This window comes from Orbicella faveolata, unplaced genomic scaffold (genome assembly GCF_042242905.1).
Source record: "Orbicella faveolata isolate gen_17 unplaced genomic scaffold, um_ofav_v1 contig_1, whole genome shotgun sequence".
In the NCBI taxonomy this organism is placed as follows: Eukaryota; Metazoa; Cnidaria; class Anthozoa; order Scleractinia; family Merulinidae; genus Orbicella; species Orbicella faveolata.
The window spans coordinates 28,457,211-28,482,689 of NW_028301536.1; the positions used below are offsets into that span (position 1 = coordinate 28,457,211).

The 25,479-nt window shown below is 37.1% G+C and overlaps 2 protein-coding genes across 2 annotated transcripts; one reads left to right on the top strand and one right to left on the bottom strand.

Moving 5' to 3' along the window:
- The first annotated feature begins 240 nt into the window (after positions 1-240).
- On the top strand, positions 241-24,743 carry LOC110040962 (uncharacterized). Its single transcript, XM_089270606.1, has 17 exons — positions 241-382; positions 7,251-7,609; positions 7,806-7,970; positions 8,318-8,425; positions 8,559-8,684; positions 9,299-9,395; positions 9,961-10,179; positions 10,533-10,912; positions 11,253-11,420; positions 13,577-13,687; positions 15,138-15,254; positions 15,614-15,704; positions 17,030-17,404; positions 17,616-17,726; positions 18,025-18,135; positions 20,124-20,215; positions 23,421-24,743. Exons 1-17 carry the CDS (start codon positions 328-330, stop codon positions 24,054-24,056), a joined length of 3,321 nt encoding a protein of 1,106 aa, XP_089126732.1. The 5' UTR covers positions 241-327; the 3' UTR covers positions 24,057-24,743.
- Positions 11,520-12,904, bottom strand: LOC149118667 (uncharacterized). The gene has a single exon (XM_089287790.1). It carries the CDS (start codon positions 12,902-12,904, stop codon positions 11,681-11,683), a length of 1,224 nt encoding a protein of 407 aa, XP_089143916.1. The 3' UTR covers positions 11,520-11,680.
- Positions 24,744-25,479: the final 736 nt, after the last annotated feature.

Genomic DNA, 25,479 nt, shown 5'->3' on the forward strand with positions numbered 1-25,479 from the left:
AGATGTGTTTGACGGGCTATCTCAATGTACGTCAACGGCTCAAAGGGATTTATTGTTCCTTTGGCCAGATTCGTAGATAATACAGCAAAGTTTAGTTCGATAATATCAATTAGCCGAGATTGAAAAAAAAAAGAATTATTTACAGGTACTTCACTTGTCCGTTTCTTGTCCTGACTCGTTCATTAAACACATATATTATGCTACTTTGACGTCCTAAATTAGTAGTAGTTAAGACGTCAATTGTACCACTCTACTTTCAAGTTGGATCATTTTCAACTCTTGGTAACCCACCGAATTTCCTTCCTGGAGGCGCAGATTGTGCTTGAAATGGAGCATTTTGTGTCTCTGCTGTTTTTATTCGGTTACCTAACTGCGGTATCAGGTAGCTAAACAACATAATTTTATGTCTATAAGTTAACGAGCTATTGAATCCTCCTTCGCGCAAACCATGTTTCTCTGGCAAATTCTACCTCAGCAAATCTGCTGTAGTTAACTTACGTTTCCAAAATTAGATCAGTACAGCGTTTTCTTTACGGCTATTTCATATTCTTGAACACATACATCAGCAGTTTCGCGTAACAAATAGATCACCAGTGAATTACGTACTAAAACTGGAATAAACGATTTCGCTTAGTACAAAGATAACGAAATCCTGAAACTAAGCTCTAAACTCGCACGAAATTATTTAAAAATAAAGATTAAAAAATTACCAAAAAATCTTCAGATTTATTGTAGTTACAATCATGGTTTTGCCTAGGTGTAATATTCGGCTCCATTATTGCAATTTTTTTTCAACAGAATATTCCTCAAATAAGTTTTGAACGGGATTCAATAATCACCTAGCGGAACGAACGTTTCTTGAACTGCCACGACTTACTTAGAGCCATGCACAACTGTAAATTATATAAGCTGTACCGATACGAGATAATACCTGACTCTCCGCTTGTGAACGGAGATTGGAATTGAGAAAGCAGCGGGTTTAAAATATAACATGAGTCAGTTTCTGAGATGTTTGACAAAAATCTATAGATCAATCTTCGTCACCTTCATATCATGATTTTGAGGAAACTTGAGCGAATTTATCACCTAAATTGAATGCGTTTTCTTGTTCACCGAGTTTTACGCAAGTCTACTGTGAATCACTTCTAAAAATTTTACCACAGTTATCTAGAAACTTTTCTATCAACTTACTTTTGTCTGTCTTATGACGAAATTCGCGCACTGTTAGCCACAAAGTTGCCTTTCTTTTTGCACACAACTAAACATTTGATTCACTGAGGAAAAAATAAATTACCAAACTTACTTAGACATTAAAGTCAATATCTACCATCTTTCTTTAATTATGCCTAGTGCTTTTGAGAAATTTCGAGCAATTTTATCAATTAATTAAATGGAATTATTTTTCTTTCTGCTAGAATAAGTAGTTGAATAACTCTCTGCAAGATTTACGAAAATTATCTACATCACTCTCAGTCTTAAAAATATATTTAGTTAGTTGCCATAATTATTGGGAAATTTGAGCAACTTTGTCAACTAAAATGGATGATTTTTTTCTGTCTAACAGTATAAATCGCTTTCTAAGACATTAACCAAAGTTATCCGGGTAAGTCTCCATCAATTTACTTAGGCTTTGCTTATGACAAAATTCGCGCACTATTAGCAACACAATTGGATGTTTCTTTCTGCCCACAAAGTCGTAACTAAGCATATGAATCACCACGAGGAAAAACAAAATTACCAAACTTATTTAGACATTAACTCAAGGTCTATCATCTTTCTTTAGGCATGCTTTTTGACGAATTTCGAGAAATTTTATCAAACAATGAAATGAAATGATTTTTCTTTCTGCTAGGATGAGGCTTTGTCTGCAAGATTTACGAAAACTGTCTACATCACTCTCTGTTGTCTTACTTGCCATGATTATTGGGAAATTTGAGCAACTTTGTCAACTAAATTGGATGATTTTTCTGTCTAACAGTATAAATCACTTTCTAAGACAGTAACCGAAGTTATCCAGATAAGTCTCCATCAACTTACTTTAGCCTTGCTTGTGACGAAATTTGCTCACTATTTTCAACAAAATTGGATGTTTCTTTTTGCGCACAGAGTAGTAACTAAACATTTGAATCACTCCGAGGGAGAAAATTACCAAAGTTATTTAGATATTGAAGTAAAGCTCCATCATCTTTCTCTCATGCTTTCGACGAAATTCGATCAATCCAATCAATTAATTAAATTGAGTTAGTTTACTTTCTGCTAGAGTAGTAAATAAGACCAATCTTTTCTGTATCACTCTCTATCGTCTTACTTTTCATGACTATTAGGACATTATGAACAATTTTTTCAACTAAATTGGATGATTTTTCTTTCTAACTAAGCAGAAAATATTCCTCTGAAACAGTTTTTTAAACATTTACAAAGAAATATAAATAAGTATGAATCATTTTAAAGTTTGCCATGCCTTTGAGGAAATTTGATTTTTCTTTCTCACATAATAGTAACTAAGCCTTCAAATTGGTTCCTGAAGGATTTAGCCAAAATATCCAGGCTAGCATCTGTCATATTGCAAAATTACTTTCCTGAAGAAATTCAAGCAGTTCATCTGCTAGATTGGACAACTTACAAAAATTTACCTGATATAATGCAGCCTACATATTGTAAAAATTAACTAGTTAAAACTATCAATCAAACGTGTTTTAAGATGCCCATAACAGTCAAAACTAATTTCAAATTCAAAAAAGTGCTTATGTAAAATCAACTATAAAAATCTTTTTTTTTCTTCTCATTTTTGACTGATATCCACAAATTAAAGCAAAATGTGTTGTGGCCTTCAAAACTTGTATCCAAATCTCAAAATGAAAAGCCTTCATATTTTCGTGCCATACAAAAATACTTGAAATGTGAACTTTCAAAATAATGGCTCATATTTTTTTTTACAGCAGTACTCTGTCTTCACAAAGTAAGAGTTTAAACTGTAGCTACTGCACTTTCATAGGGGAATATCAACTACTCTAGAGTGAAAAAATAGGCTGATATACAGCATCACTTTTCTTTTTTTTTCTATAGGGAGAAAAACTAAATAGCAGTACTCACTGAAAACTTAGACAAACGATTATATAAGGGCACGAACGAATTTTAGAACAAATGTACGTGCTACTGAGCGAAACTAGAAATGGCCGAACAAAAAAACTTCCCTCTGTGATGGTATGGTTTTATTATACCGAAAAATGTAAGATTTTGGAAGATTGCTTTTGAATACAAATTAAAATCTAACTTTGCTAGCCTCGTATTATAAATTTTACGGCCAGCTACTCAATTTTACAAAACTAGTTGAAGTTTTTAGTGTAAAGATGCCTTTTTATCATCTTGTAAATAATCTGTGTTTTAGGAATCCCCTATGAGGGCAAACTTTGAACGTTTTACTGTGTTGGAGAAGAGATCGGTGGAACCATTTTCTAGAATGACTAGCTTTCAGCAAGTGTAGCGAATTAAGAAAAACTGAGGTATTTTGCTTTTCATTGTAAAATATTTGGAAGAACGAAATAAGCCCCATTGATGAAAAGACATTTTTAAAAACCATTAAAAGATTTATCTTACAAAAAAAATAACAATTTTACCTCAAAAAGACTTTCATAGTAACCAAACTTTTACTTTTGTAGCTAATGCTTCACAAGAAAACCATAGCTACATCCCAATCATGTCAGGTAAATAGGTAGGTAGGTAAGTAGGTAAGTAGGTAGAATGCATCAAATGGGGCCCGCTTGGCAACAGGTATAGAGTTTGATCTAATTTCCTTTATCAAAGCACCGATAGTAATAAAACTATGAAAAGTTGTAGACTCAAAATTATAAGGTCTAGAAATCTATAAGTGTTAATATTAGCAGATAAAAGTACTCTTCGCGTGTGCGCGGAAATGGGAATTGTGAATGTAGCGAGTCAAAAATCGCATAACGTTTCTGCTTCCGCAATATTGACAGAAGCGTCTGTATCAATTTATGAATTATTTACCAAAAGTTCTAGATAAGTCTTCATAAGGAAACTTCAGCAATTTTATCAACTAAATTGTGTGTCTTTTTTCGAACAGAGCAGAAAATACTCCTCAAAAAAATCTTCTTTACACATGAACAAAAATACTTTTGCTATGTCTTTGAGGAAATTGTTTTTTTCGTGTTCACAGAATAGCGACTAGGGCTTCAAATCACTTTCTGAAACATTTACCAGAATTATCCAGGCTAGATTCTGTCATCATAACAGTTTGCTTTCCTCAGGAAATTCAAGCAGTTCCATCTGCTAGATTGGACAATTTTCCGAGATGTTCTTGATGCTGCAAATGCAGCCTACATAATAGAAACCCAAATTCAAAGGTCAATATCGGAAAAATCAAATATAAAACTTGTTTCCTTATATAATTTTGGCTGATCTCTACTAAACAAAATATGCTGCGGCCTGAAAAACTTGTCAAAATAAAAAGAAATCAACTCGGAAAATTAAAAAAAAGTCATATTTTAATTTATGGTACATATATTTACTACAGTGCTTTTTCTTCACAAAGACACAAATCTCAACTGAAGCTTTACTGCGCTTCCAGAGGGGAATATGAACTACTCAAGAGTAATCCCAGTGGCTTTTCGATAATTCTAAACAAATAGGCTGGTGTATAGCGTTTGTTTTCTTCCGTTTCGATAGTGAGAAAAAAAATTAACGACAGCCGTTTGTATTGAAAAATCCATACGCTCTGAAAAATATCTACAAAAAAATATATATTGTAGAGGCGTTAAAGAATTTTAGAGCAAATGTGTTGTAAAGGAAAACTGGAACTTCCCTCTGTGGTGGTATGATTTTATAATGCCCAAAAATGCAAGATTTGGAATATTACTTTGGAAAATCAACCAAACTATAACTTTGTAAGCTACTTTTTATAAATTACATTGCCTAGTAACATTACATCACTGTCATTAATTACCTACATTACATTAGGTACATTACATTACATTGAATTACATTAACTGAGTTAGATATGATTATGTTACAATACTTATAAGTATTAATTTAAACGTTAAAATTTTTTAATGTCTGCACCAATATTAGTCACACAGCGAAGAAACAAAATTTATCAGCTGGGAAACATTTTGAAAGTCAAATTTTTCTTTGGATTTTGGTGACACCGATATATTGCTTTAACATGCAAAAACAATTGACGCAGTTTTTCTTCAGTTAAGGAATTACAGTAGAAACACGGTTTCAGATATTGAGCAGTACTACGTGTTTTTTTAGATGGTTAATTCAGGTCTAGTCATGCACACAGCGAAGAGATGCATGCTTCACAGTAACTAGTTACTCTTAAAACTTTTTATTTGAACACAAACTCTAGAAAAAGATAAGGAGTTATTTTTAATTATTTTCAATTTTGCATAAAAAAAATTTAGCTGGGAAACATTTTGAAAGTCAAATTTTTGTCTCAATTTCGGTAGCACAGATAAATTGCTTTAACAGGCAAAAACAAAAGAGGCAGATTTTCTTTAGTTGAGGAAGGACAGTACAGTAGAAACACGGCTGCAGATATTGAGCAGTACTACGTTTATTTTGCAGAGGGTTTAAGTGAGATCCTATGGAGGACACTAAACCATTTCAGAATTCTTAGTACAGTCTTAGTTACATTTAAGAACTGTGTTCAATTTGCTTGGTTACTTTAAGTAGCTATCATTGATGGTGATTTCTAAGTACTCCAGTTGTTGTTGTTGTTGTTGTTGTTGTTGTTGTTGTTGCTGTTGTTGTTGTAATAAACTGAATGCTGTATCGCGACTTTAATTTATACCATCTGAGTACTTTGAGTACAGTGAAATGAGTATGACCATATCGACATAAACAACAGTTCTAAAATACCTCATACAGGATTATGGCTAAAGTTAACTTCAATTTATTGTGGTTAATGATTGAATTTGAATTATTATAGGCCTTGAAAGGCTTGTGGATAATGTTTATGCTTGGAAAATAAGGACCCCAATTGAGACTGCCTTGTACTGATTGGGGAGAGAAGAAGGCTGGTAATATGTTCGGATAGAAGAAAAATGTACTGTAAGAAAATGTTCTACAGTAATGCAATTTTTCTCATTCTTAGCTTAAATTACCTCGTGATGCTAACGACCGCTAAAGCTAGAAAACATAATGTCACCAAAATAGCGTTAAGATCTTAATACACCAGAACCATCTCCAATATTGTTTTTCACTTACGTGCATGTTTGATATCTTTAAATGGGCCTAGAGTTAAATACAGTATGGCATTTAAATGATCCAAAATCATCATTACATTTCCATACAAAAATTCTCTATCGCTTTCAATGTCCTTACCACATCGGTATTGTCAATGTCACTTAACAGTAATTAGAAGAGTTTTAGATATTATAGTTTACAGAGATACCTGTTCGGTTATCACAACTTGCTAAAATTCTATAATTCTACCCTAAATCCTTCATAGTACTATAAACACATCTACTTCTAGCTACCACTTCTTGAATGAAAGATACGAATGGATTCACGACACAAAAAATTCAAAGGGTTTTGTATTTACAGTTAAATACCATTAATATATTGTTGGAAAATGAAACTGTGGCAGGGCTGAAATTAATTTCAGGGAAGTAAACTGGAGCAGAGCAAAAATAGCATGAATGCATTTCCAGCTTTCAGGAAATGCCTCTCAGTTGATTAAGCAGATCAATTTTTATATTCTCTCAGAATTCGTGTCAAATGTAACACTGCATTTAGTTGGAACACTTTCTTTTGTAGTTTACTACTTGACTTACATGTTTTACACCCATTATTTATACTGTTATCGCAGTTACAAGGAAAGAAGTAAAAAAAGGAAATGTTTTTACCTATAAGTTTAAGAATAAGGAAAAGAAACCATTGTTTCAGTTTTTTCTTTTTTTAAATTTAATGTAGAAATGCAGTTTTACAGTAAAAGCATTCAATTGAGTAGTGGTGACAAACATTCAGATACAAAGAAGGAAATGCTTAGTTGACCAGTTATAACCGTGTCACAGTAGAAACAAGATGGAAGTTTTAAGTTTTTAAGTGAAACTGGAGAGTTAAATTAGTTCTAATTTAGGTCACACGCTAAACCCCTTCGGGAGTTCATTGTAGAATCACAGAGTTACTCATTTTCAAAAAATGAGTTGCATTCTAAGGTCTCTGCTTGGTTGCTCTCTTTCCTGTTTTCACTTTTGAAAATGCTCTCCATCATCTCATTTTAGGACAAGTTGCCGTTCAAAATGGCAAGGTCAACTTCACTGTGGCACGCCCCAACTTTTCTTACTGCACAACCGTGAAGTACCCTCGTGCATTTTCTAGCTCTAGAAATGTACGTGTTCTTGCATCCATCAACCATGGGAAAGTATCTTCCAATGTTCATGATTCAGCAGTTGTGTGGACATCAGACGTGACACAGAGCAGTTTTCGTGTATGTGTATTGGAATCGGGTCTTGGTACAAATGGATCCGCTATCGTGGATTGGATTGCATTTCGAGGCACACCCTCTGGAATGTTGGACGGCACCGCCTCCTTCAGTACATTCACCAGCGGCACAAAATGTGAACGAGTTAGCTTTGCACAGGTGATTTGACAACTGTAATGGTTAGTTAATGTTAGCAGGGAAAACGTTCTTAATATGATAATAAAACATGAGAAGTAATCGAATTATCGATGCTGTCGCCTAGCAACGTTATAGTTTCAAGGTCAGATCTGCAGCTCAGTAAACTTTTAAAACTGATACTAGAGTAAAGAAAATGTTTTTTGCTCTTTCTTTGCAGCGCTTTCCCTCTGTCCCAAAACTTCTCGCCACAGCGTGTCACTCTGTCAGCAACAGGTCACAGGACGCCATGAATATCTGGATAGAAGAGCTTAAAGAAGATTATTTCAGGGTGTGCCTTCGCGAAGTGAAAACATTCGACGGGAAGCATCAGAATTTACAAGTGGTAAGTTTTCACAGTGAGATAATCGTACTGAAAGAATTCAAAGACTTCTGTCTGGGGAAACTCCTTGACTGTTATGAAAATAATTGTGGCTGATGAAGTTAAGGAACGCTTGTTTCCTCTTCGCACCAAAAGCTGACATATTCCTCCAATTATAAAATAACCAGAACTTGGACCACAAATGCTTGATTTAAACTGTTTGAACTTATTATCACAGACCGATCAGATATTTTTCTAATACCTATTAAACTTTCAAGTCAAAATTTGAATGAGAATTGTTTTTAAAATAGATATGAGTTTATAACTTTGAAGTGACCCTATGATTTCTAATGTACTATGTTTTCTTTCAGGACTGGCTAGCATTCACGCGAGGAGGCGTTCATCTTACCTTTGAAGGAAAACTACAGTTTAAAAATGGTGGCGCTCCGCTGGAAAAAGACAATTTCGCTTTTTGTAAGGTAATACTTTTTCACCTGAAATCTATTCAGCAAAAAGAAAAGCGGAAATCCTAAGTGCCTCGAGCCTGTTACTATCAATATTATGTCGTCAGGCAATTCTTATTTCTAACCTTCTCTTTTGCTGTCGTGACAGATACATAATTTCTCGAAAGAGTTTTATGCACCTCCGGTTGTCATGGTAACAGCAAATCACCTTTACGATGGCAAGAACGTCTATTCTATCAAGCCAGAGAACAACGTCATAAACAGTTGGATTGAGGTAACTTGTCTATACCCTGACATGTAGTGCTCTTTACTGTTCAACAGAAAAATCCACTGCGATATTAAAGTAAAATTTGGTGAGACACACATCTTGAACTTTAGAGAATTTAAGTAATAGTTTTGTCTGAAATACTTTTAAGTCGTCCCTAAAATCTAAGGGTTGGAGTGCTTTCATGGAAAATATAATTTACAGAGCTAAAATCGGTCCAGTCGTGATCCCAAGGACATATGTTTGACATTCAATTTTAAGAATACCTCAAGTAGGATTCTTGAGCATTCCTAGGAATTACAAGCATATACATTTGTGTAACGTGCAGTTCCCAAGAATTCTCAGGAATTCCAAACTTATGCAACTCTGTCTAATCGGCATAGTCTGGAATTTCTGGGAATATCTGAGAATTCCTGGAAATTCTCAAAGAGCTGGAAATTCATCTGGCAAAAGAATAGCGAGCTAGTCTTAGTATATCTTTTATTGCGTATCATGACATTTTGCAGACACTTTAAATTCCACCTGCAAAAGGTTTGCAAGCAAATTCTCCCTACTCATCAAATTGAAGCGTTTTCAGTGAATATCATTATTCTACTAATCCAATTCTTTTTGCTGGATAATAGGAAATAACGACTTCATATTTTCGTGTGTGTGTAAAAGACTTGGCAGGAATGGAAATTCAGCACGATCCCGTTACTGTTGATTACGCGGTTATCGGAGGTAAATCAAAGATTGCTTGAACTCAAACTGTGCGTTAAGAAAACTACAGGTCAAAGTTGACTTTAATTTAGGCAAGAACAAAGACTGTGATGTGTGTAATTTAATTTTAAAATATGAGTGATACGCGTATCGTAATTGTTATGAATTACTTGGAGATTCCTTCCTCGTCGTTTTTATCCTGGACCTGGCAGCCTAATTAGAATGTCTGATCAGAATGTGGCTTTTAAGCCGTACACCACTGACAAGACTCTGAGGCTCTGCTGAAATGATAATTTAACTCTCTACTCAATTAATTATCAAGTACATACCATTTGACACTTTTCTGTGAGATTACATGAGTAGACTTTCATGCAGCAACCAATTTTCAAAACAGAGCGTAAAATTGTACCCCACCCCAAACTCTGAAATATTTAAATTCCTATGATAATTTTTGAAACGAAAAATGGATCGGTACTAGTATTGATCACTAAACAACGAAGAATGCAGCGTTAGACTTGCCAATCAAGCAGTAGGTAGATTCACTTGATGAATCCCATTTCCATTTGCTAAATATTTCGTTTTACAGCTCTTGATCTGTGTATCAACATTTCCTGTAACTACTTCGCTGTCTGTAAGGCGTTTGGGCCCAGGGACGCGCGGTGTATATGTGTGGATAATTGTCCATCATACGAAGAGCCTGTGTGTTCCTCTAATGGAACCACATACGACAACGAGTGTGTGTTCCAGCGAGAAATGTGCCATCTGAAAGCTAACTTCACTCTGTATCACCCAGGTGCCTGTACAGGTAAACAAACTGCTATAAATTAAGTCGACGACCACTACATGGATTTAATCTACTGTAGCTGCAAGACGGCTATTTCTATATACTAAGGTCTTTGGTACAAATTAGGACAAATGTGGAAAAACAAGAGGATTTTAGCAAGGGCTATTAAAATCAATAAAGAAATTAGGGGCAGGCAGGCATTTTTTGGATAATTGGCCTTGAATCTCGAATAAAAATATTGACGTCAGCAATGCTTAGTAACAGGCCTGAATATATCCGAGAAAGTATCAATGCTATCTTTACTTGTGGCCACTATTTTTCTCATTGTCATAAGAATTGACATTAAGTTGACATTCCTTATATTTCATTCCTAGGATTTCCTTCGCAGAAAGGTCGTCATCTTCTCCATCGAACCCCAAGCTGGGCTGAATCAGTTTGTGACCAAGTCCCACTGGCTCCTTATGTCTTCTATCCCGACAAAACAGTTCACATACAAGTTTCCGTGAATCATGTTAACCACACAGAGCCTGGTTATGTCCATGAAGCTGTGGTGGTCTGGGTTGAAGACATCAGAGAGAACAATTTCACAGTTTGTGTTACACAGGCTGGGAGAAATGAGAAGAAAGATGGACAAACGTTTGCCACAGTGGACTGGTTAGCATACCAGGGGGCCCCTAATGGGGGAGTGTCGGGGAAAATGGACATGCCGACTTGGTGGACTGGAACGAATTGCCGCTCCGTGTCTCTGCCTCCGGTTAGAATCAATCATAACACTTATACTTCAAAGAATGCATCTGTTAATTAAACAATCGAGTGATGCAGTGAAGATCTTCTTTTCTTTTCTACATCTAATTAACCAAGCTTCTGCTTCAGTGGTGTAATCTTTCTTTTAATAGCTTCATGCAGCTCATCAAATATTAACACTTCTTTAGCAGTAGATGTAAATAATTAACTTTTGTTATAATAATGATTTTAAAGTTTAATCTATCTATTTGTCTGGGTAGATTTCAAGCAAAGCTAACGACCAGTTAAGACGAGTCTAGAGCTCCTTAAAGAGGCTTTTAATATTTCTATTGCCATTTATATTTTGGCAGAAAAAGTTTAAATCAGTGCCAACTGTGCTTTTGTCAGCACAGCATGAAAGGCATGGTGTAAAGCACGATGCTTCCTCTGCGTGGGTAGAAGATGTCACAACAACGTCCTTCAAGATCTGTATCAGAGAATTACAAAACTTTGATGGAGTCCACCAAAGCATCCACGCTGTGAGTGATTCTCAGTAACCGATATTAAAAATACGGCTTTAGAATCTTTAAATGTAGATTCAATTCTAAAAGGTCTAGATAGCAGCAGACATGTCAATATTTTAAGGAAAACGACCAATTTTTTAAGTTTGCAAGACATGTTTCGACAGAGCTTCTGTCATCTTCAGTTGAATGAATGATTACAAAGCAAGTTGAATAATAAGTAGGCAAAAATGCTAATTAAGACAAATAGTAACAACAAGAACGTGAAAAGGTGTAAGTTAAAAGGATAATTTTAGATTTACATGGTGTAATTGCTGATTGAGGGAAGGTAGTTCTTTTTGAATATGAATAGCCTCCTTTATCTTGAGTTGAAAGCTGGTAGTGGCGTGATCTAAAATATGAAAGCAGTCTATTGAACACAATGAGCGACAACGTTCAGAATTCTGAAGATGTTTGAAGATGTGAGAGGCCCTATCAACGGCTAAGTGCTCACGTACGCGTGTGGAAAAATGTCGGGAGGTTTCGCCGACATAACAGGCATTACAGCCCGCACATGTAAACTTATAAACCACACGTGAACGAAGCCCGTCGGGGATAGGGTCTTTCACACCAAAAAGGTTACCTATCTTGAAGGAAGAAAAAACTAATTTGATGTCTAAATCATTACAATAGCGCTTGATTAAGTGTCGAATCTTCTTCTGAGTGATGACAGAAAAATGGCCTATGTATGGCAGCTTAAAGTAAAACGTGGGCGAGGTGGTAAGGGGGTAGCCCCGGGGACAATGATTGCTATGGGTCCCAGTGATGTAACGGTTAACCACTTTTTCAATTAAATGGGCAGGGAAAAGGTTCTTTTTGAGAATTTCAGTAAGCTTGGTTATATCCTCGTGTAACCCCAACCAAGTGTTGTTGATCTTGTAGGCCCTGTCAACAAGAGTCCTAATGAGACCTACTTTGTATGAGTACGAGGTGAAGCTAAAATAATTAGTTAATAACCCAGTAAAGGTTTTCTTACGGTAAACCCTAGTTAGGAAGGAATTAGTGTCACTATTATCAATAAGAACATCTAGAAAGGGTAATTTGCGATTAAGTTCTTTTTCCATAGTAAACCTTATGTTGGGGTGCCTAGAGTTAATGTAGTCAAAAAATATAACAGCATCGTGCTCCGAGTGAAATAAACAAAAAGTGTCGTCAACATACCTACGATAAAATAAAATTTTAGAGCATTGAAAATTCTCCAACCATAGTTTTTCATGATGCCCCATAAAAAGATTGGCTAATACGGGAGCAAGGGGAGACCCCATGGCCACACCATCAATTTGGTCATAGAAAGAACCGTTAAATAAGAAATGGGTCTGGGCGGTGGCTACAGTGAAAAGGCTTCTAAGTTCAGGTTTACTTAACTTAAGGTCAGGATTGCCCTCGGAAATGTAATTGACCGCCAGATTCAATTCTCTTCTTATACTAAGAAAAGACTTCAGATTCCTGTCTTCAGTCTTCATACTTCGTAATTCTGACTTCTAACTTTGGTCCGTTCCAAGATGGCAACAATCAGCTTGCGACAATTTCACTGATTCTTTCACAATCAGCGCCTCGGGTTGTGCGGCAGAATCTAGGATGCGAATTTGTGGTTCGATGTCAGTTTTTAATCTCAAACAAATACGAAAGACAACTTTTCATTTAGCCCTGGGAGGTCCTGGGATATATCAGCGATCATTAACACACGACGGTACGAGAGGGGGTTAATGGAGCCCCATGGATATTTATTAGATTCAATTTTTCTTACGTGGATAGCCTAGATGGAGCGGCGATATCATTTTCTGTTGATTATTATTTTCTATGACAGCAATAAAATCTCATTCTTGGATGTCACTATTTTCTCCGTGATGTCAGAAAATATGGATCCACTAATATTGCAAAGTCACACGCCATTAAGTAAACGTGAAACAAGCCTCATTTTTAACAAACTTTCCCTGGAGTGGGGTCCTTGAAGTCTGAAGTCTGAAGTTTGAAGCCTGAGGTCTGACGTCTGAAGTCTGAAGTCTGACGTCTGAAGTCTGAAGTCTGAAATCTGAAGTCTGAGGTCTAAAGTCCGAAGTCTGAAGTCTGAAGTCTGAAGTCTGAAGTCTGAAGCGATGATAACAAAAATTATGCCAGTTCCATTCTTTTTTCAGGATTGGATGGCATTTGAAGAGCTTCATAGACCTCTGTTTAGGGAACATGGGTTTGTATACTTTGCCAACGGAAAACAACCATCCAAAGAATTCAACTATGCTTTCTGCGAGGTATGTTCACAGTTCAGGATACAGCTTACTTTGGCGTTCGTATTACGATCTATTAACTTGCCGTTCAGCTTCATTGAGTCGTTCATATATTCAAACGACAGAATATGATCAGGATCATAACCCCTTGACTCAAACTTTCCAAATAATTATTGTTAAAGGTCCGGTAATACGGGCAACACTTTTCTTCAACTTGTCTCGCAACATTGTTGCATTGCAAGTTGAAACACTCTGTTACGCGTATTACCACGTTTGTGACCAACGTTAACTTGTCTCGCAGCAAAATACAATGTTGCAAGTCTGCGAATTCTGCGCTTTTCATTACTGAGTCAGTTGTGTGCAAATGAAGATGGCGCCTTCTTTCATATAATTTAGCGTTTCGGCGAGCTTCCACTTCGACTTCTGGCCGTCATTTTCTTCTTAATTTCCCGTGCCAGCAAAGTTCTCTCAGTATAAAGCTCAGTGTCATTTTAGAACAAAATAAAGTTTTGTTGTTGTTGTTGTTGTTGTTGTTGTTGTTGTTGTAAAAGATAGCAGGCAAAAAGTTGTATTTCTGCAAGTTCTTTCAAGCCTTTTGCCTTTTTTGTCGCTTGTTTTGAAGGGACAAACGATGTACCCCAAAGACTATGATAACCCTCGAGGACTTTGTACAGGGCAAATTTATTACTTTCCTAGAGCTACTGGCCTACCTCGAATTCAGGCTCGGCCGTGGATTTTTTTCTTTCTTTCTTTCTTTCTTTCTTTTTTTTTTGCCGCGTTGCCTGGCTTCGCGGCAGCCAATCACAAGCGTCGAATTCAAATTTGTTGCGAGACAAGTTGTAGCTCCAGTGGTAATACGAGCAGCAAGACTAAAATTTGTTGCAGAAAGTAGAACTCGAGTCTACTTTGCGCAACATGTTACCTCAACTTGCAACACTGTATTTTGCTGCGGGAGAAGTTGGTCACAAACGTGGTAATACGCTCAACAGAGTGTTTCAACTTGCAATGCAACAATGTTGCGAGACAAGTTGAAGAAAAATGTTGCCCATATTACCGGACCCTGAAGGTACATATGTGATATGGAAAGCATCACATGGCAGTAATTTAAAAGTTCAAGAAAGGAGATGCGAATTCCGCGTCTCAAAAGGTGCATCTACCATAAAACGTTTTCAAAAGGTGCTAAGATTCAATTCTGTGGCTCAGCACTAATAACTCGTTTTTGAACACTAACCTTATAGTTTAGATTTCTTATCACTTTTAGTTTAGGTATACAATTTCAGCTATACCTGTACATTTGTTGCCCCGGCTCTTAACCACGTGACATTTTCATTTATAATCGTATTTGTAATCGTATTTTTCATTTATTTCTTCGTTATTACGCAATTGGATGTTGATTTTATGTTACTTATTTTGGATTGGACAAATTATGCTACATTCATAGTAAGAAAATATGCCTGTTCCTCTCTTTCATTAGGACGTGGTCTTTAAGAGGCATTATAACAACTCTCCAGCAATTTTGGTGACTGCAAATCACTCAACAAAAGGAGGAAACCTTAATCCTATTTATAATTCAATATCAGCTTGGGTTGAGGTCAGAATCGCTTTTTTTTTTTTTTTTCATTATACCATCTGAATAGTTGTAGTCCCTGGGGTCAATACTGAGCAGCTCCGTTTGATGCATTTATAAGCTGTCTACAATTTTCCATGTGCTTGCTATCTAACGAGGTGTGCCCTAGCTACAGTATGTTTAGTGGGGAGAATGCGCAGTTAATGAATGGTATGATACAAAAAAAATAATTGCATGCGAATAGATTTAGAGGTTGCAAAGAGGAAAATGTAGGCAAACATTGCTGAGTTTGATTGATAACATGTCTGGATTCAGTAACATTTATTATCACTTCGCAAGTTTTTTCAGTAATTCTTTTCTGCATGTCTTCTTCTTCTTTGCAGTATATAAACAGGACAGGATTTAGAGCATGCGTGAAGGAATTGTTTGTGAACCAGCATGATGCTCTATCAGTGTCATATGCAATCATGCCAGGTGGGATAAAAAAGAAAGGTCACTTTGGGAAAGATCACAATTCTTCTAGCACTTTCCTTTAGTAATCCGTCCTTCTACCCCCATGTTTTTTTTTTCTTTTTTTTTATGTTCACTCAAACGAGATGGAGACTAACTCGACAACTTCGCGGTTCTATTAGCCTCCATGCACAAACTATAGACCATTTTCACCTTTAATTGTTATATATGTATCTTTTTTTCTTTTTTTATGCTAATATGGTAATTTCAAAACTGTAAGTGCAAAATAAAGTGAAGTTGAAGTTGCTGAAGTTTGAATATAACTATTGGTTAGAGTGGTTGCTTTGTTGGTATAGCTAACGTTGAATCATTTTTCTTACGGGCTTAACTACTTTATTATACGGTTAAACATATACACCAACGGCCACCTCTCAACAACGGCCACATTTATTGCCCCAGCGGACGCTCCAGTTGATACAATGAATGGCGAACGGTGTACACAAAACTCCATTTCTATTGTAAAAGTTTGATTGCGTTACGTATTTATATGCTACAATATGAACTTTTTAAACATACGAATGTTGCAGCTCCAGAAAAAAGACAGACGTCATATTACACCCTAATAGCGGAGCTCCGGCGGCCCGAAGGACCGCCAAGCGGAGCCCCCTACTCATATAGGAAAGAAAAGGAAACCCGTGAGTTGATTTTCTCATGGTTACCATGGCTAGCGGTATTGCTCGAGGGCGCGTACGCACGACGGCGACGACGACGACGGAGTCGCGCAACATGGCGGCCATACTCCAAATAATAGGTTGACAGAGATATGCAGCCTTGGTTTGCCGTGTACTTCTTTGATATTGGACATCCAAGATATGATCAATTGACATCTTTTAAAACAAGGTATCCGCTGATCAGTATTACATGACCATATCGCGGGCTCAAGTTTACAGCTCATCGAGGTCGCTGACCAAGTGCTGGTTTTCGGTTGGATCGCGGGCTCATCCCAGGTTAACTTGTTGAAAACAGGGCAGGATTGTTCGGAAGCCGGTTAACGCTAACCCAGGATTAAAGGTTAACCGAATTATAACTCTTTCTTCTATGCAAATGTTTTTTGCCGCTTTGTTTTGCATATATAGTGATTATTAAAACTCAAAACAGAAGGCCAAACAATATACAAAAAACCTCAACGCCAAGTTATAAACTCAAATCAAAATTCTTCCTTTTCCTGGGTTAGGTTAATTTGACTCTGAACAACCCGGCCCAGGAGCTACGCTTTTAGGCTGGCCTAAATCTATATATTAGCTAGAGCACCCTAATAGATAGCTAATTGCATTACTTTCTTTGTATAGCTGTTTGTGAACCTGGCTGGAGTTTCTACAATGGTTCCTGTTACTTTACCAGTGAAATATGTGAGACATGGTCCAACGCCAGTGCAATCTGCAGAAACATGGGCGCTAACTTAGCCGCTATTGAAACTCAAGAGGAAAACGTGTATATTCAGCAAAGACACAATGGTGGCAAGGCATGGATTGGTTTGAATGACATTGCCACAGAAGCACTGTTCGTCTGGGTGGATGGGTGTCCTGAGAAATTCCGCTACTGGGCAGAGAAACAACCAAACAACATTGGTGGAGAAGACTGCGTACACACACTCGGTGTTGATCACGGTTACAAGTGGAATGACGTAGATTGTGCTGCATGTCATCAATATACTTGTAAAAAAGGTGAATACACATTCTATTTTGTTAAGAATATCAACTTTCATATTCCTCCACTACCACAAGTTGAAAAATTAGAGTAGGAAACAAAGGGCAAGACTACATGTTATCATCGGTATTCGCTGGGGAATGACCTTAACTGGTAACTATAAGAATGGAGAATAAGACCTCAGCAAGACAAAAACTTAATCAATTTATGATGCTTTTTTGCGAACAGATTATGACGAATGCACTAGTAATCTGTGTTTGAATGGAGGAACCTGTGTTAACGGCAAAAGAAAATTTACCTGCGCCTGTCCTCGCACACACATGGGGCGGACATGCGAAGGTGGGTTTGATTTAATACCAATAATTATAAAAAGGTATTAATGCAATAGAGCGTTTTCACTCACATGGGAAAAGAGTTCAAATCCCACAGGATTAATCTGGAACACCAACATGGCCGCCGCGTTGGTACACCAAAATGGCTGCGGTGACGTGAAAGACAAGAATAATCAGAGCGGATATCCATGCTCAGCGTGTGAAAGAAAAAAAAAAGAAAGAAGAAGTAAACAAATAGATATTAAACGAATAATACTAAATAAAACTTAATTAACGTAACACCAACCGGTTTTATTTCCATGCAGAGTTCGACGAATGTTCCAGTAATCCCTGTCTGAATGGTGGATTTTGTACTGATGGAGTTAATAACTACACATGTATTTGTCCCTCGCCGTATTTTGGAAAACAATGTCAAGGTACAAAAAGCATATTTCTTCAAGAGTTACTTTTATTGACTTCAGTTAGACACTGTTTTCTGTTTTGTTGGTAAAACACCCTGTAAGAAATTAAGCGCGCACTATAAAAGACCCTCCACAATAGCTCAATAAAACAGCTGTTGACGCGTAATTATGTTGCGAGCAAGGCGAATTTATGTCTTCAAGCATCAACAGAAGTTAGCGAAACCACAGCACTCTCGTCCTCGTGGCTTTAGCCAGATCAGTGCCGATTTCGAGCGCGCTGAAAAAGAGATTTGTCGAACACAAAAATGAAACTTTTCTTTAGAGATCAAATAGTTATTCGTATTTCTTGGAATGGAAACAGTCAATTTTGTTTCCACGAGATATTGAATACAGACAAACCCAGCTATTTGTTTATGCTGTCATTTGCCTGCAAAGAAGAAGGTGGAATTTTTACAACCTTATTTAATCCTACAACGACGATTCGTATAGGTCGTGGTAGGTAAATTGGAGTGATTTTTTGGAAAATCTAAGGAATGCAAAGGCAGCTTAACGTGGATTTCAATCTAAGGACTTTTAAAACATATTAAGAGTACTCATTATAAATCGATAATTGTAACAGATGCTCCTGACTCATTTATGGTCCAAGTTACAAAAACAAAACAATGGTAGCTCTTAGTGTTTTAAGAATAAAACTATCTAATATGTTAACATTGGTAGTTTGTTTGTATGTTTTTTTTTTAATTTCCGTGTTTGGAAGCGCTTGCGAACATAACGGGTCGTTGCCAGACCAACTTGGACAAATTGATCAGCTCTCGACCAATCGAAAAAGTTTGAATTTGTTGAAAGTGAGACATTAGTGAACCACCCAATAAAGATGATTTTTTGCAATTAAGCCTATGTCATGTTATTGAGAGTAATATAATCAGCCGCTTGCTGCATCAAGTTGAAGGCAGTCAGAAACGCTTTGTGAGATCGTTATGAGATTTTTACAAGGCGTGTATGAGTACACGAAAAGTTAATTGCGAGCTCAATGGCTGTTTGCAGAAATAGATGAGTGTTACTCGAATCAGTGTCAAGACGGCGGGACATGTGTAGATGGTGTATACAACTTCACTTGCATATGTCAAAGTGCTTACGGAGGAACACTTTGTCAAGGAAAGGGATAGTTCAGTTCGTATTCAGTTAGTCGAAGTTGTGTCCATCGGTTTTTCATCGGTTTGACTGATGTTCAGAAAGGTAGCCAAAGCAGGGGACCAATGTCCCATTGAACAAAGCTTAACTCTTTTTGAGAACCGATGCAATTTAACATTGCATGTGAACACATGAAAGATCATATATTTGAACTGCGGAGAAAGATATGAAGACATGATTGATCATCGCAGTTATACACAACTTAAGCAGTTGTGAAATTAAAGCCGTAAAATCTATTGTGTGTAAACTTTACTTCCTGATTTTGACTGCGTTCAGCTCTTGATATTATCAGGGTTTTTGTGTAGCTTCGTAAGCAGTGGTAAATTGCTGGCTTGTTATATTACTGTTCGGAAACTAAAAACTACAGTGAGTATAACTTCCCTCGAGGTTAGGGAACCCGGAAGGGAAACGCCCGCTGACCAGCACGATATCTAAATTGGACGTTGTGCCGGACACAGACTGGTCGTTTATTTGATCGATGTTTGTTTTGCCTGCTTATTGCAGACAAAATGATAATAATAAGAAAAATCCGTATAACATTAAACACTTGTGATCCCCCTTGAAGTGTTTCCCCAAATTTTACTAACTCCCTACTTCGGGTTCAGATAAAATGATAATGATGATGACGAAAATGTTGTTGTTGTTGTTGATGATGATGATGATGATGATGATGATTATGATGATGATGATGATGATGATGATGATTTCGTTCTCCTTTCAAGAAATTATCTTTTTCTTATTAGGCTTTATCATGTTATCTTGTAAGTTAGGTCGTAAGGTGAGTAATTAACACTATATACCTTCTTTTTAAGTTGGAGAACGGGCATCTTGTAAAGACCTCCTTTTAGCTGGGAACAGCTCCAGTGGAATATACCCTATAAACATACGGGGATCTTCGTTCCAGGTGGGAACTTTCGCATTTTTTATTCATTGATTAAAATCGTAGATTGCAGGCCAGTTCCGATCAACCGTTTGTCGAAGTTCAGGTAGTTGTCCGTATTTATGCTAAGCTGAAAGGTTTTGTTAAGCCGACAATCGGTCGCCACTATTGCTATGTCTTTTAGTGGATAATCAAAACAAACTTTCTCTTCTCATTTTCAATGACCGAAGCAATAAGCTAATAGTGAGTTATCTTGAGTAGGTTATCAGCACCTAGCTGTTGCTATGCTATGAGCAACGAGAAGAAGGTTTTATATGGTGAGACATTTGTGATTCAGCTTAAATCGAAGCATCACATTGTAAATTAAACCGTGTTTTAAAACTAGAGCAGACATTGCCTCCAAGAACATTGCTCAGGCTAAAATAAGTTAGTTTTTGATTATTGTCATATATATCCGATTTGAGAGTAAAAGCTGTCAATTCTTGAACATGAGTTGAATCTCGTCCACCTAAAAGTACATGCAGAAGCCTGAATTAAAACAGACGAACAAATTTCTTTAACACTTTAGAATGCTACAATGTATCTTTTAGAAGCAATTGTAACCGATTGGAGACTTTGTTAGACTTGAGAGGTGCAGGCACAAGCCTTGCTAGGTCCTTCTATATCTTGTTTTCGTTTGTTGGTTTTTGGCAAAATACTTTATTCTTACATTTACTCTCTCTCCCTAGAGAACGAATAGAACGAACAGGGACATTTCAATATTTAGGGTGAAATATATGGGTAAGAAGTGCACCCCCATCGTACAGCGCGTAATTCTAAACCCTCCAGTGGAACTACCTAACTAACTAACAAACTATGGGTTGAAGCAAGCTGTCATAATGCATAAATTGAGATAAATTGACATCCAGATCAGAAATACCAATAATAGCCTCAGAAGCATACCGTAAAAAAGGAACCTTACTGCCAACAAGTATGCGCCATTATTTGACCAATGTATATTTTGTAATTGTATGAGATTTGAATCAGATGGATATTTAAAAATGTTAAAAAAAAAAAGCAAAATTCTTGAAAATTTAATTTAAATTTCCGTCACTTTCTGGAACTTGTTCCTCAAAACTTTAGCACAAATAGATTCTCATTATTTACTCTCTGCTTTACAGTAAATTTCTTGAATGTCTTGAACTTTTCTTTTATATTAAACCTTCAAACATTGATATACTTATTTTCTAGTAAAAACAAGCATGTTTGTAACATCGATACAATATGCAAGTTACTATTTGGAGCTTGGCTTCAAACTATATTATACTCACTGATTTATATTTTTAATCGAGTGTGTAGAATAATGGATGCCAGGGCTTATCAGGTACAATTTAGGTACTTTCAAGAGTTAAAATACCAGATATTTTCGTTCAGTTTGAAGTGCTTTCAAGCAAACGCAGAGGTTCCATGAACTGACCACTGTAACAGTCTTTGACCTAATTGATAGAAAACTGGATGATTCCTGCGACATTATATTGTCAGGCATTTAATAAGCGCTGGGGAAGGGGTCGGTAGGAGAAAAACCAAAGGGACGGGAGGGTTCGATGGCTGGGAAGTCATAAGAAAAATCTACGTACGCTGGGAAAAATTGAAGCTAAGAAGGATATCCGCCTACATCGCAATGCAAAATAAACCTGGAGAGTAAGAAAGGACTAATACAAAATATGAAGGAAGAAAACAACCTATATCTGAAGTCTTTCAGAGTTAGAACAACAAGTTATGTGTTTAATAATATACATGAAAAAATCACCTGATTCTGATTAGCTGAGAACAGCGCAGTTCAAGTGTAACACCAGTGCTAATTACACATCATAATTCTGGATTGTGACTGGCTGGAAGACAATGGGAAATTTTCTAAGTCAATGATATCACGTAAAATGAGGAGGAAAATTTTGAGCGGAAACTTTGAAAAAAGTTTTCTCCAATGAGAAAAAATGGCTGCAAGAAAGATCTTCCGGCATATCCTCCGCGCGAATTTTTTTCATTTTTATATTATTATTAAGTAATCATATGGTTTTTTTCGTTGAGTGAGTTTTTCAAAAAGCTGAAATTGAACTCGAAACCGTATGATTACCTATACTAAGTACAATATTACATTGCGACCACTCGAACCGGGCCACCTAGAACAAAACTAACCAATCAAAACGTAAACTGTGAACAATGGACTGGTAGCTTTCTCGTGACGGCAAGTAACGGTCTGTTTGACGTGAAAACACTATCGACTCCTCTTGTGACATAACTTTTGCGGCTTGTTTTGCCTCATTTTCTGCTCTCTTGTCAAAACAATTACCAGCTATTACACTACGGTGTTTCACGAAAGTTTAGCTGATGCTGTGTTTGTACCCCACCTCCTTCTCAATGGTCCCCTTCAATATTGCAGCCTGAATCTCAGACATGCAGCCTGGCTACCTTTGAAATTTTACATTCCTTTGGTGTCATTATGGGAACTAAGAAGTCATCAACCCTAAAAATAAGGTATATACTAATAGTATACTTTCCTCCTATCCAGGACGAGGCAAGTTTCATTTAAAATATGGTCATTTGCATTTGGTTGGCAAGTGACCATAATCACAAATTAGATTGCTCAGTAGTTCAGGTTTTGACCACTTTCTTTTATTTAAAACTCATTTTGCCAGACAAATTGGCGGGCGTACGTCTCGATACCGCAAAAGAGGGAATGGGATTCAAAGTAGTATCTTCTAAGGGAACAGTTATCATTAAGACTGATCCCCTCCAGTGTGACATATGTCAGTGACGTGTACTGACTGTCGGGGTTCGACAAATAAACACCTATTGATAAAATTAAGAACTTGAAGAAATATATGGTTACCGACTACCGACATTTTGATACATGAAAGACCCTTCGGCTAAATGCTCAAAGAAAATGTTATTTATAAACTTCTGAAGTAGTCTTGAAACGATCATAGCCATTCTATTTCCATTTTGACGCAGTTACCCCTCATTAAATTGCAGTGGACAAAGTGAGATTGAACAAAAGCAGCATTGTATTTGCTGAGAAGTGTAGATCGTGGAACAAATGGTTTAATTCGTTTCATGGCTTCAATTCTGGAGGCGATTTTTTAAACTAACATTATAGCGAATTAAAAAGTAAAGCTGTTTTCCCAGTAAATATTATAACGAGACGATCATCATGGTTTCATTAATAATCAACATTTGTTGGCCTTCTTAGGTGTACTGTGACATGTCCTCTAACGGTGGTGGCTGGACTCTCATCTCACGTTTCTCAAATGCTGACAGTAAAAACTGGATGCTGTCTAGCGGCAGCTGGTGGTATGACCGCACATCTTCATTCGGCAGCGTTACCAGTCCATTAAATAACTACGACATGATATCAGAGGCATTCTGGCTTGTCACTGGCAGTTACATCAAAATAACCCGGAGTGATGACAGCTCTAACACAGCCTTGTTATACACCAGCAGCTGCACTGGCGGGAAAACCTTCAGAAGCTTTATAACAAGTTTTGGAAACTTTAGGTCTCGCGCTTCATGGAACAGTAACGCATGTCGTGGAAGCTGTTACATCTCCGGCTATGGTGGCAGCTACTCATCCACGGTGGGTTTCAGTCAGATGCACTGCAGCAGCAATCTTCAGAGTAGTCGTTACCTGTCATTCTGGTGTGACTGGGGTGGTGACGCGTCCGTGATGATGATTGGTGGTGGAGGTGATTCATGCAAAAGATCAGATCATGGTATTGGTGTCACAGAGAATGGTGCCGCAATTTTCGGCCCGTGGGGTTGTTATGGAGACTTTGGTGATCACTGCACCAATCCTTCCAGTTATTCTCTCAATCTGTGGATTAAGTAGTTCATGTACGGGATACACTGCTTTTTAGACGCTCGAACACGCTAAGAAATCTTCTGTAACCGTACTTAGGCATAAGGGATAGTCTAAGATATTACAGTTCTTATTTTATTTTAATTTTGATCAAACAAAAGATTACCAAACAAAATAATCGTTAAAAACATCGTTCCAACCTTGGTATACCCAGTGTTTGATTGTTTGTTTGTTGTTTTTCTTTGGCAGAGTAGTATTTTAGATTTTTCTCGTTATAACTGAGTTGGGTATTAAATAAATAAAAAAGATAAACAAATATCTTAACTGACCACACTCTCAATGGGGCTTTTCAGGGCCAATGAGACCAAATGATGAAACAAATAATGCAAATGAACACTCGGCTATTTACAAAAGTTGCCGAGGGGCTGAACGAGGGTCTACCAAGAAACAACTCTAGCTTAGTAGTCAGAGCGGGACTCGAACCCGCGTCCTCCGGATTTCAAGTCCGGGGCCCTTACCACTCAGCCTCGCTGTCTCCCTGGTATTCTTTTAAGGCTAGAACTCACTATCACAAAATAATGTTCCGAGCGTTCAGGCGCTTAAATACTGAAATTTCTTAGTTTTCTGATTATTTTGAAGATCATGCCGGGGATGAACTAAATATCTTAACGCCTAATTCTCCTCCTTGAGATCCGTAATAAAACGTTACTACGCTAAGGAGCTGCCTGTTTATCTTAATATAAGACGTTATGCTAGCTGGGGAAGAAGTGGGGTCGGCCGGGGGTGGGGGAGGTTGTTAAAAGATTTACCCTTTCAATTTGCCCTATACTTCTCAACAGACTAACTGATAGAACAAACATAGTCACGGAAACACAAGCATCACATTGATTTTATTATCTAGAATTGGACTTAAAGAGCCTCTGCCTGAGAGATCGGAGCAGACTTGGAAATTGGGGTCGACTGACTGATTTTCCTAAAACTCCACTCACATGCGATCATAAAGTCCTTATGCAGACTTGTGTAAAATGCCAAAGTTTTAGCTTCATTGATCGTTTTCCACCCGAGTTCTGCATTTCAGCCCCATGGCCCGGGGTCCCGTGAGATTAAAATTGACCAAATTTTGGGCACTTTTTCAAAAACTCCCTTACAGCCAGAATACGAAATAATTTCAAACAAGACCAAAGGAGTCATTTAAGTAAAGCCCAATGCTTAAGCTTTTATAGGTAGAGATATTTGCTTGAACGAATATTTTCTTGTCTGTACTATGAAGTAAACTGTCGTTACCAAAAAAAAAAAAAAAAAAAATCAATACAGTCTATTTTTTAAAGTGTTGATACGACAAAACGGTGAATTCTCCCAGACTCTTCAAAACTAAATGCAATATTTTCTTTAGATGTCGGAGCATCTGTGTTTTTAAGAAAAAGTACATTGTAGTCAGAACCCCCCTGAAGAA

Excerpts from the sequence above, each read along its gene's own strand:
- LOC110040962 (XM_089270606.1), top strand. The coding sequence starts at position 328 with ATGGAGCATTTTGTGTCTCTGCTGTTTTTATTCGGTTACCTAACTGCG. Across the intron at positions 7,971-8,317 it reads AGCATCAGAATTTACAAGTG|GACTGGCTAGCATTCACGCG; the intron begins GTAAGTTTTCAC and ends GTTTTCTTTCAG. Across the intron at positions 15,255-15,613 it reads CAATATCAGCTTGGGTTGAG|TATATAAACAGGACAGGATT; the intron begins GTCAGAATCGCT and ends TCTTCTTTGCAG.
- LOC149118667 (XM_089287790.1), bottom strand. The coding sequence starts at position 12,904 with ATGAAGACTGAAGACAGGAATCTGAAGTCTTTTCTTAGTATAAGAAGA.